Here is a 12,455-nt window from a genome sequence, read left to right as displayed (position 1 = left end):
TAAGTGGGACGCTACAAATAAGACTGCCTCTTTGGCAGAAACTGACAATATTATCATTACTTTTAGAGATAATAAATTGAGAGGACTGAGAATATTTAATAATATAGTAGGCCTGAGAGTTCGGCCTTACATTATGCAAGTTAGACAATGCTATAATTGTTTCAGATTTGGACACACAAAGAATGCATGTAAGAGCGAGACGAAATGCATTATATGTGGCGACAAGGCCCATGGTCAATGCACGAAACCGGTTAAGTGTTGTAATTGTGATGGCTCTCATAGATCCACGTTTAGAGGATGCCCTATTTTTAATAAAAATAAGAATATTAATGTTGTGAAAGCACACAAAAATATATCATTTTACATCAGAGCACGAAAAATAGTGGAAGGCAAGGAAGCCCTTGTGTTGCCTAGCCATGATATATACGTGAACCCGGGGGCATGGCCCACCCTACCGGAACCTAAAGGAGGCATGACATACTCCGCAAAGATCAAAGCTAACGCCCGGAACGAGGTAGAAACCACTAAATCAAAAAATGACTACAGGGTAGAATATCCCCGCGAAGAATAAAAAAACGACTACAGGGTAGAATATCTCCGCGAAGCTTCTTATAAGGACAAAAGGAGGAAGAATCCCTCCCGCTCATATTATAAACAATTTAATCTCCGAGAAGAGGAAATTACTAAAAATAGGAGAGGTGTGGCGCTTAGGGCCAGCCACAATGACGCATCAGAAGAAGGAAGTTGCAAAGAGGCGACATCCTGCGAGAGAAGGGAGGACGAGACGAGTGACGCGGAGATTTCGAATGCCAGGGATACCGTCGAGGGAATCCTGTTACTGCTACAGAGAGACCCACAGGTGAAAAATTTATTGTTTGAGGCACTAAAGAGAATAGAGGTACGTGGTATATCTGAAAGGAGGCATCAGCATCCCAGAGAGACTGTCGATATAGAATATGATACACAGATGATCAGAGAGGGGGAAACCTTGCTTTCCCACGGTACGGAATAATTCAATTTATTATTATGGAATTGCCAGGGTTTTAAAGGCCGTAAGCAAGAGCTAACTAAGAGAGTCATGGACTACGATATAGTGATCCTTACAGAAACGAAACGATTGCCACGCAGTCAAGTTTATTTCCCAGGATTTAGAACCTTGAATAGCGACAACCCTCTAAACAGCGGTGGAGTTTCAATCTCAATCCGTACACATATTGATTTTAAAGTTGTCCCCATCGCGACTCTTCCGTTTGGGTACGACGTAATTACTATTAAAACTAAGAATCTAAATCATAACTTTAATCTAGTGGCTGTTTACAGACACCCGAGAAAAGCTATAGCTGGACAGGATTTTCGAGCAGTGTTCAACTCTATGAGGAATGGTGAGGATGATGTGATTATCCTAGGAGATTTCAACGCACACAACACTCTTTGGAACTGTGATTCAACTAACGAGAGTGGGGATATTCTGTTTGACATTATAAATGAGAAGGACTTACTGTGTGTGAACGTTGATACGAAGTCACGACTGGGCTATAGTGGCCAGCGTGACTCCAATCTGGATCTTTTGTTTTGTTCGATGGGCATAATTGATGAGATGAAATGCAGTCAGGAGGACGATAACTGGGGTAGCGACCACTTTCCATTGACTTTTCGGATCGACCGACACACAAGAATTTATAGGAAGCTAACCAATCGTGTCTCCACTAAAAGAACGGATTGGGAGCGATATTGTGAGTTGATTACTGGGGAATTTGAAACATTCACAGTAACAAATACAGATAATTTTGATCTTAATATTGATTTTTATTATAAGACATTTATAGATATTCTCAAGAATGGTATCGCTAGAGCTTCTGGAAGAAAATCAACATCCGAGGTAAATAAGAAGCCAAATACAAACAAAAGATCCCATAGATGGTGGGATGCGCAATGTGACGAGATGATTAGAAATAGGAAATCTGCCCTTTCTGCTTTTAAGAAACATAAAACTATTCACTCTTGGGTTGAATACAAAAGATGTTGTGCGTTGATTAAAAAGACTCTCAATGAGAAGAAGAAAGAAAATTTCAAAGAATTTTGCCAAGGAATTAATCGATTTATGGACTCTGGGTATGTTTGGAGGATTATTCGTATATTTAAGAAGGCCAGGAATAATATCTCCTGGAATAATTGGCAGTCGAATGACAGGGAAACGGAAATTAGGAAGACTACGGACAGTTTGTCCCCCCCGACTGCTGCTCACAAGCCTTATGACAACTTCATGAGAGTCACCAGTGAGTTCGACGTCCCCTTCTCGAGGGCGGAACTGGATAGGGCCATAACCATGGCTAGAAGAGACTCTGCGCCGGGGATGGATGGCGTAGAATACAAGATGCTTCGGCTACTGCCGGATACAGGTAGGGAGGTCCTGTTACACCTGTATGTACAATTCTGTATGGCGAACGGGAATCATTCCGGAGGATTGGCAATTGTACCAGGTCATATTTATTGATAAACCAGGACGAGAGAAGGTGCGACCTATATTACTGTCATCTTGTGTAGGCAAACTGATGGAGAGACTCATTAATGAGAGACTAATGTGGTGGGCGGAAAACGAGGAAAAGTTTAGCAAATCACAGAGCGGATTTAGACGAGGTAAATCCTGCGCTGATAACCTGGCGCGAATCACGGCGGATATACGGGCTTCTATCTGCTCAAAAGAATATACCTTGGCAGCCTTTTTAGATGTTTCCGCTGCATATGACAGTGTAAATTACTGGATCATGATGGATAAGCTGGTTACGCTTCATTGCCCGGTAAACATTGCTAGATTCATCAGTAAATGGTTATACTGCAGAAGAGTGAGATTTACCATTAATTCTCAAGAAAATGTGGATCGTTTAGTTTACAGAAGGCTCCCGCAGGGCGCGATTCTTAGCCCTATCATGTATTCTTTATTCACGCAGGGTTTATGTGCGGAGTTGCCCGAGGGAGTCGAGGCAGTTGAGTTCGCTGATGATATTGGCCTATACGTTTCTGGGATTAGTAGAAGGAAGAACAGGGATTTGTTGGAGCGAGCCGTTAACATAATCGCTGAAAGACTCACGACGATTGGATTAGACCTTGAACCGAGGAAGACAGTACTGGTGGAATTTTCCAGAGGCGGATACGTGGATAAGAACGTGTTTATCAACATACAAGGATCTAAGGTATATAATAGAGGTGAGGCTAAATTCCTTGGAATCTGGCTTGATAGCGGTTTATCGTCAAACACAGGAAATAAGAGGAAAAGTAAACAGAGCCAATTCTATTATGAGATATCTTTGTCATGTTTCTACTGGTATGGAGACTAATACAGCTCTGATGCTATATAAGAGTCTCGTTAGATCTGTTATGGATTACGGGTTATTTATATATTATCCCAGAGATGCCTTGTATTCACTTAAGTTAGAACGAGCTCAGTTTATGGGTATACGCACTGCACTGGGATACAGGAATAGTACCCCGAACAACGTAATTGTGGCAGAAGCAAAGGTGAGATCTCTTCGAGACCGGGCTTTTATGCTTGGCAGCAACTTTATCAACAAAGCTATGGTGTACAATCAAAATGGCTTATGTCAGAAACTACAGCGCACCTGTGATTGTGAGAGTTATGCGCGGTTTCTCCTTCCTACATACAGATTTTCCCTCATGTCGGAGGTTTGGAAATCTTCCTTGAAGAGAAGAAACTGGTTGGGCCCATCACGGCAGTTCGAGGTCTTTCAGGGAAATTATGAAGAACATACATTTGTTCCCTTAGTTGATTTCGACATCGGTTTGAAAAGGAAATTCAAAAAATTTTCAGATGAAATTTTGATCAGGGAGATCACTATGCAATATGAGTTGGAATTGCCAGAAATTATCTTCACAGATGGATCCCAAGACGATAACAAGAGATCTACTGGAGCCTCCGTGATTATATGTGATCAGGAGATTGCATATAAAATCAGTCTTCCGTTCATGTGTTCGTCGTACACTGCGGAAGCCTTCGCGGTGATGGCTGCGTTGAAGCTGATGCTCGGCCAGATCGAGAAGAGAGCAAGAGATATGATTATTCTGTCAGACTGCAGATCAGTGTTGATGAGTATCCGGAATAATACATTGGATGTTCATAGGAATCAATATATTATAGAAGCTAGACGAATATTGTATGAGCTTTGCTATAAACACGAAAAAAGAGTTATACTTGTATGGATTCCCGCTCACAAGGAAATACTCGGAAATGAGGTGGTGGATGCAACAGCCAAGGAGGCTGCTACTGAGGAAGCGGACCCTTCTATAGTTGTACCAGTAGGTGATATGATGACTAGTATTAAAAGAGCTACGTGGGATGCAACGCAGAACTCGATCGTAGCAGAATCTGCGTACAAGGGTATTTTCTACTTCACGAATTTCTATGAGCGACGGGCCACAAAACCATGGTTTTCGAAGCTGGATAAGGAAAGATACTTCATAACTTGGATAAATAGAGTCAGAGCACACCACTACAATCTGGGTTCTTCGTTGAAGAGAAAGGGATACGTTGAAAGCGAGAGATGTGACTGTGGTCACGAGAGGGAAGATTTGAACCACGTAATTCTGCAGTGCAGTCTCTACGATGAACCGAGAATAAAGATGGATAAGGATTTGAGAGCTATTGGATTTTTGGAAGAGATTGATATAGTTAAATTAATTAAACGGAAAAAATGGAAAGTTTTGAATATAATATTTCAATTTATTAAGTCGATTAAGAGAATTATATAAATAGTACGAGTAAAAATTCCAGATAGGTTAAGCGCAAAATAGTATTGTTATACAAAGTGCAAAGTACAAAGTGTTTTAACTAGATCAAGAGGCCATGTGTCAATCACCGATGGTGCAAGACACTAAATAGCTCCCACCCGGGAGCGACCGAAAAACCCCCCTTTATATGCATAAAGAATATCGTTTATATAGGACGACATTGCGAATAGAGAAGCCTCGCGTCGTTTCGTATCTTCCGCTTTTCATTCGACGCCGACGACCGTGGCGCGTGATTCGCTGCAAATGAATATCGCTTTAAACAAACGTGTGCCTCTAGCTCGAGGCAAATTTACGGAAATGCGAATAAACGTGACTCATTATATAGTCTCATTTTCTTTACAAAATTATTTTTCGAATTCAAACACACGCGTCTTCGATCGTCTGACTCATCGTTCAAACTGATGGGTTTAAATGTGACGCTCGTGCGCCTTCTCGGCGTCCATATTAGATGCTTTTTCATGCTAACGCTCGACGCTCATTTTCAGCGGCAAGAAGGTCGCATGACCACAATTGACACCGGCGTCAATTGAAATTCATGAAAAGAAAAACAGCGTCAAAATTTCGGCGTCTTCGCGCTGCTTTGGCTTTGACGCGCTGAGAAAATCCAGCTTTCTTTGCTTGACGCTAGCGTCAGATCGAAATCACGTGATTTCGCGCTCATGAACGTACTCAATCAAAAGAAATCGAAGAAGAATCCGATGACGATACCGACAATATACCGAGCTCCCCGATAATGAAAATAAAAGTTTATCAGAAATTAAAAGTTTAATTACAGATTATCCAGATGAATAAATTAATAATTTTAATAAATAAAATTAATTGATTTTTTATAAGCGTATACTTGCATAATGTTGACTACTTTAAAATAGTTTTTTTTTTAATTACTTTATTTCTGATTAGTACATAATTAATTACACATCATTCCACTACTAATAAGCACGAAATCGTTTACGTTTTTCCTTTGGACAAGTAAAATCTTTTTCAATGAGTAATGCGTTAATAATATTTAGAGATACGGCGGGCAACGAGCTACCGGCGCGCTCGTGCAGACGACTTTAAAGGGGGTGCCAGACCAATTTTCCAGCCAGTACAAGTAGCCAGACTTATTTTTTTATAATTTTATATATTTAAACTACCATCTTGACAATCAAATGATTCTACAAATCGACTTTTTAAAACGACTTTGGGAGGATGCCAGACTCATTTTCCAGTGTCAGTTGCATGCCAGATTCTTCTAAAACATTTCTTTATACAAAAACAATAAATATATAAAAGCTTAGCACTAATCAAATTCTTCCAACATAAGTGTTTTTTCGACAAGATCAAAGGCGCCGCAACGCCCATTCCAGCGAGACAGCGCAGCCAGACTCTGCATTTCATCAACAACACTATTAAAACAAAAGAAATTAATTTGTTCCAAGACTAATCAAATCGCTGACACTTTTGTGTCGCTACCTCCCGGGCTATACAGCACGAAAATATGCTGCTCTATAATTCTAGCGCGAATTTCTTGCCGCGCTCGCGCCCGTCGTAAACACGATATCGAATTTCGACGATGAACAACCGGTTTTTTTTTTATGCTCGCGCAGTGTCACCGAAAGCGTCTTCGGTTCGTTTGCCGCCAAACTACCCTGCGTGAGTGCGTGCTGCGATGAAGTTGTTTATTCGTCGGCTCGCGAACCTACGATCGTAGCGTAGATATCGCTGCACGCGCATTATAAGTTGCGTACCACTGACGTGCCGTGAAATCGTCTCCGCGCGGCGCGCGTTCGTTGGGACTGGTTGGGACGCTCAAACCTCTCGAAATTCGTGGGATATATCATGGCCAAGGTTCAGCTGGCGAACGTCGCCGTTCTGGACAATCCCTCGCCGTTCCTGAATCCGTTCCAGTTCGAGGTCACGTTCGAGTGCATCGAGGAATTGAAGGAAGGTGCGAATCACGATTTTGTGAATACGATAGTTCGCGCAGAGGACGCCGTTCCTCTATCCGTTACTCTAACCTCGAACGCGCGGACGACCGTTTTTTAGATTAATTTTTACAATTGCCATGATGCCCACAGCCGCCAATGATACGGAACTGTATCACGAATGTTCCACAATCCGCTTGATCGTAAAACGTAGAATTTATTTACGGTGAAAAGGGTGACGTGTGCTCTAATGTGATAAGTTTTTGTCGATCAAGCTTCCTTGCAACGTAGTTGTTTCAATTCTCTTGTGTACATGTCCTGTAACATTCCCAGACAGCCAAGTCTGTCGAAAGCAGATCTTGCAAAGTATCTGCTATAAAGTTTGTCGTAGAAAGACTAGATTTGATGTCGGTTCTGATATATCACATGATGTCGACAGAACACCAATAGAAGTATAACAAAACTGACATAGTTAGATAAGTAGATTGGTGGCCAAAGAAATCAAGTAGATTCTGCTGGAACCGTTCAGGCTCTGTGCGATTTCCACTGCCATTCTGCTGTCTGATTATGTTAGCAGACTCTGCTAGCAGAACATAAGCTGAATACGGACGCAGTTGATATCTGTTGACATATCTTATCAAATCTATGCTACCATTTTGCTTACTAGGATTATATATGATTTATATTCTATATGTATATATATGCTGAAGAAACGTATTAGTATATATAACACTGATATTCTTTTAGATTTGGAATGGAAGATGATATATGTGGGTAGCGCAGAGTCGGAGGAATTTGATCAAGTCCTGGATACCATTTACGTTGGTCCAATCCCAGAAGGAAGACACATGTTTGTATTTCAGGTAAAATATCTTAAATCAGCAGATATAAATATATCGCAATTTATCTAATTTAATGATGTTGGCATTATCTGATTATTTTCTTTCTTTCCATTATTAGGCTGATCCACCTGATGTGAGTAGGATCCCAGTCAACGATGCTTTAGGCGTAACCGTCGTGTTGCTGACTTGTTCGTACAGAGGTCACGAATTTGTTCGCGTGGGTTACTTTATAAATAACGAATACACGGATCCAGAACTCCGGGAGAATCCACCGCCGCAGCCGCAATTCGATAAAGTTCAGAGGAATATACTAGGCGATAAACCGCGCGTCACTAGATTTAAAATAAATTGGGACGACTGCCCAACTGGATCAGCGAACAGTCTTCCCGAAGGCATGGATGCGCCGGCATTAGAAGATACGTCGCAGGATGCGCCTACGTCCACATTAGGCTTCACAGAGAATACGCAAAACGGTGGAATGGAAGTGATGTGAAAACTGATTTACTACTAATAAGGAAATAACTCGGTGAACTTGCGTTATACAACAATTTAAATGATAAAATGTAGTACCTGGCGAGAAGATGGAGAAGAAAAAATACACCCTCGGTATATATACATATATATATATATTTAGATAATTAAAAAATCACGCAAATAATCTTCCATATAATTATTGATGTTTTACTTTGATAAGATCTAAGAAGTTTGTAGATTTTGAAAAAGAACTATCTGTTGATAATGTGATAACCTACACCTTACACCTGAATAAAAAAGAATGAACGTTTGGATTAATTGCCCGCGGGATAGAGTTACTTTCAGGTTTCTCTCTCAATCGAATAGTGGTACTTGATTGCAACTTACAATCTCTCTAAGATTAATTTCTGTAAAAAGAAAAACCTCACAAATAATAACAAACAGCAATCGTGGCGCCAATATTCTGCACAATAAGATTAAACAATTAATTATAAGTCATCTTGCTATGATGCAAGTTTTAAACACACTATTACGCAATTATTGTTTCAAAGTTACAATGTTTAAGTAGCTTATAATTTGAAGCTTGAACCTAAAAAATATGTTTGATGTTTTAAGTATTATACCATTATTGCTTATTATAACGTCACGTTGCATTAGATCGTAAAACAGTTTCCATTTTTAGTAGTGTATATATACATACGTACATACTAAGATAAAAAATACATATTGTTTTTTACTTGAAAAAAAATTTTTCTTTCATTCTGTCTCTCTGTCTCTCTCCCTTTCTCTTTGCAATATTTTCTTGTCGAAAAATTTAGTTTAATCTACAATTATTTATTACATGCGACAAAAATTTGTGCTATTGTAAATTTCATTTTTTCATTTTTTTTCACATGATAAAAGTGTGCATATTTAAAAGATTTAACGACTGATCTTTGATTAATCTGAAATCTATGTCTTAAGGCTTTGTTAGCTCAGATATATGTAGTTACGACTAAAAAATAACATTTAAGAAAACGCAATTAACTCATCCGTGTTTAGCATAATACGCGATCCAATAAGTCAGAGCAAATAATACGCGCCCATTAATTAATTTGAAGAGAAACAATAAGTCTAAAAAAGTTCTTCTACATTCCAAAATGTTAGTAAATTAAGCTTATTTAACATGAAATCATAAATATGATCAGAATAACACATTGGTTCTCCATAAGAAAACTCTACGGAGAAAACGGTATTGGATCCTCTTAATTATTACATAATATTTAATTTAGTACGGTGCCCAAATAATTGCAGCATATTCTAGCTGTGGTCTGACCAACGAGCAAAATAATCTTAAAAAGTATAGATGTTACGGAATGCGCTCAGGAATTTCACCTAAACATTCGAGACCTAAACATTCGACACTAGTACACGTGAACTATGTATGTATAATTCAAGTAATGAGAGTTGGTGTACACGTGATACTATTGAAACACGCTGGCCGCGCTCTGTGACTTTCCTCTAGATGAGCATAACATATTGGCTCTGCCGATCCGACGATCAGTCTGACTAAGGAGCTCTTCGACAATAGATACGTTCAGAGCAATTGTAAAGTTACCGAGTAACTTACGCCTGTAAATAGCCTAGTAATAAAGTGTTCCATAAAAAATCTTACAACATTGTTCGATAGTCTTTCGACACTCCGCCGAGAGCATACTAAGCTATCATAGCTAAGAAACAATAGATATTTTGTAAATATTTAAAAGATCGCATGTAACAAATCCAAGTCTTTTAAATGCACACCTCGTGACAGTTTGAATATGTTTTTTATGATAAAATCTGTGCAAAATTATTACACCTAAGTCACGAGTAGAGTCCGTTACCGAGAGAGCATAGATCTATCCATTTAAAAAATAATCATGTACAAATATATTCTTTTTCCGACTAAAGTGAATTACGACATTTGGATATATTAGAAAATGTAAATTATTTGTATTACGCCAAGAATCTAAACTGCACAAAAGATCACGCTGTAAAAGGTTTGCGTCATCATGGTTATAATGTATACAATAATACAAATCAACCCGACGAAATACTTTTAGCCCATGGGCATATGATAAAAATTTACTATGCTTAAAGACTTTTTCAATATATTATAAACCTTCTAATGCGTTACCTTGCCTGTTATCTAAGATGAGAACCTAATAATTCTAATTCCGGATTTGACAAATATAGCAACTGCGATTTACGTCAAATAATTTAACACTGGTCGACGTGTCAGGTGCGGATTGAGTTTTCTGAGTCGTTTTCTGTAGATTTTTGCCCACTAAATCCGAATCTGTCAGTGAAATCTTTCTATCACATCTGGTTTTTAAAAAAATTGAGATTAAATATGTAAAAAAGACGTGTTTTTAGTCATTTTTGACAAAAGTATAGGTGATGAACCCGATGTGAAAATTCAAAAAAAAAACTTAAAATGAAGGTTAGATAGTATACTTTAAGCTAAGCAAACTCATAATTAATCCGCAATTATCTATCTCTATCACAAGCTACAACGTTTGTTTGTAGTGAAATGTGCCTCGCACCAGCCGTTGGCTAAGGGGAATCAAATAAATTTAATACTTCAAAGTATACACAATTTTTATTCAAAATTACAGTATTTTTTTTTAATTTATAAGCATTAAATTTTAAAGAGATTTTTTGAGTCCAATTGAAAAAAAAGTTTACATATTTTTTCCTCTGTTAGATTCGACAACTTTCATATTAAACATTTTTTTCCAAAATACATTCTTTATGAGATATATAATCGAGATAAAAATTTTGAGTGTAAAGTAAATATATATAGCAATGCGTGGACACGTAAGACCTATGTCTGGACATTTTTATCATTTTAGGCCTTTCTTAAATAAGTTATAACTCGAATTAAAATCAAAGAATCAAAGATGAAAATATTTTTCTTGTATTATATTTTTATCTTTGATTTTAATTCGCGTTATTTATTTAATAACTAAAATGATAAAGGTGTCCAGACATAGGTCTTACGTGTCCAGGCATTGGTACATTTACCTTAGGTAGTGTATTGAAGTATTAATTTCTAATTCCTTTTAAAATAAGAAAAAACTTTTGGAAATACTATATATTGGTTTAATTAAAAGAATTTTATTTTATTTTTCAGTGGCTTTTTATGATTTTATTCAAATTCTATACAATAAGTCATATAAAACAGACTTAAAATCAAAGTATAGCGTAAAAGTTTAGTGTGGGTGTATATTGTATACATCTGCAAACACACTGCTCACTTCTTTTATAACATTTTAAAAATAATTTGCGTAAAATATCACAAGTGCCACAGAGAAGTAAAATAAAATTTTATTAATTAAATACATATACGCGAGAAAAAATAATTTTTTACGGAAAATTACTCCAATGTATATGTTTCTCCAGAAAATAATCAAAATAAATAGAAAATATTGTATTTTGTATCTATTATCAGTACAGTGTGAACACGCGCAGGTCGTCGCTCCGCGATGGTGTCTCGCTCCTTCTGTACTCATTAACGACGGCACTTCGGTAAAACTTTACAATAACGGATCCAGCCCCGATGACCTTGCACTTGACATATGTTGCCAAGGTCACCCTCCTGAGTGACTTTCAGAAGGTTTTAGCCATCGCTCGTTTTTTATTAAAAAGTTAACCAAAAAAGTTTGAAAAATATAGCAGTTATTTTGAGCATTGAAAGGCATAAACGACTAATATATGTATATGTGAAAATAGTACATGTGGAGGGGTAAAAACCACAGTGGTGTAAGTCAAATTTTTAAAAATATTTTTTTGTGTGCATAGATGCAATTTATATATTGTATAGATTGCATCTATACACACGAGAAAAAATTTAAAAAAATTTGACTTACACTACTATGACTTTTACCCCTCCATGTATGAACAAAGGAAAGTCTTTTAAAGCAGTGAATGTGAATGGAAATTTTAAAGCAGTGGAAAGCACACGCATGTGTATAATACTTTGAAGGCACACTATGTATCTAGTTTAACAATAGTGGAGCGCGGGGGGGCGGAACCTACTGCCTCCACGCATACACTTTCCACGCAAAACCGGGTTCCACATGGGTTTATATGTTTATAACTTTCCACACGTATGTGTATGCGTATGTGTATGCGTACATTCTGAATGCATTGGCATCGAAAACTAAAAAAACAATTTCTTCTCCGGTCTTTTCTACCCCTATTTTATATATAATTCTTTCAGATTTGGTTGATTAAACCCAGCTTTATACGCGATCGAGATCAAAGGTCCATAATTTTTTGAGAAATGTCTGTGGTAGCTCTAACTTCCGTAAATTTTAAGATATCGGGCTATTTCTAATTTTATTATATGTATTTTTCAGTCTTTTTTACCCCTATTTCATATATAATTCTTTAAGATTTGGTTGAT

The 12,455-nt window shown here is 37.7% G+C and overlaps 2 protein-coding genes across 2 annotated transcripts; both read left to right on the top strand.

The window, feature by feature from the left end:
• The first annotated feature begins 1,872 nt into the window (after positions 1 to 1,872).
• On the top strand, positions 1,873 to 6,488 carry LOC143905767 (uncharacterized). Its single transcript, XM_077421358.1, has 2 exons — positions 1,873 to 4,876; positions 6,393 to 6,488. The coding sequence occupies exon 1, from the start codon at positions 3,295 to 3,297 to the stop codon at positions 4,762 to 4,764; it is 1,470 nt and encodes a 489-aa protein (XP_077277484.1). The 5' UTR covers positions 1,873 to 3,294; the 3' UTR covers positions 4,765 to 4,876; positions 6,393 to 6,488.
• Positions 6,460 to 8,563, top strand: Asf1 (histone chaperone asf1). Its single transcript, XM_077421362.1, has 3 exons — positions 6,460 to 6,733; positions 7,458 to 7,573; positions 7,671 to 8,563. Exons 1-3 carry the CDS (start codon positions 6,625 to 6,627, stop codon positions 8,043 to 8,045), a joined length of 600 nt encoding a protein of 199 aa, XP_077277488.1. The 5' UTR covers positions 6,460 to 6,624; the 3' UTR covers positions 8,046 to 8,563.
• Positions 8,564 to 12,455: the final 3,892 nt, after the last annotated feature.

Source organism: Temnothorax americanus, unplaced genomic scaffold (genome assembly GCF_048541705.1).
Source record: "Temnothorax americanus isolate GAGA-0224 unplaced genomic scaffold, ASM4854170v1 Scaffold67, whole genome shotgun sequence".
Classification (NCBI taxonomy): Eukaryota; Metazoa; Arthropoda; class Insecta; order Hymenoptera; family Formicidae; genus Temnothorax; species Temnothorax americanus.
The sequence above is the reverse complement of the archived record's forward strand: the minus strand, read 5'-3'. Positions and strand labels throughout refer to the sequence as shown.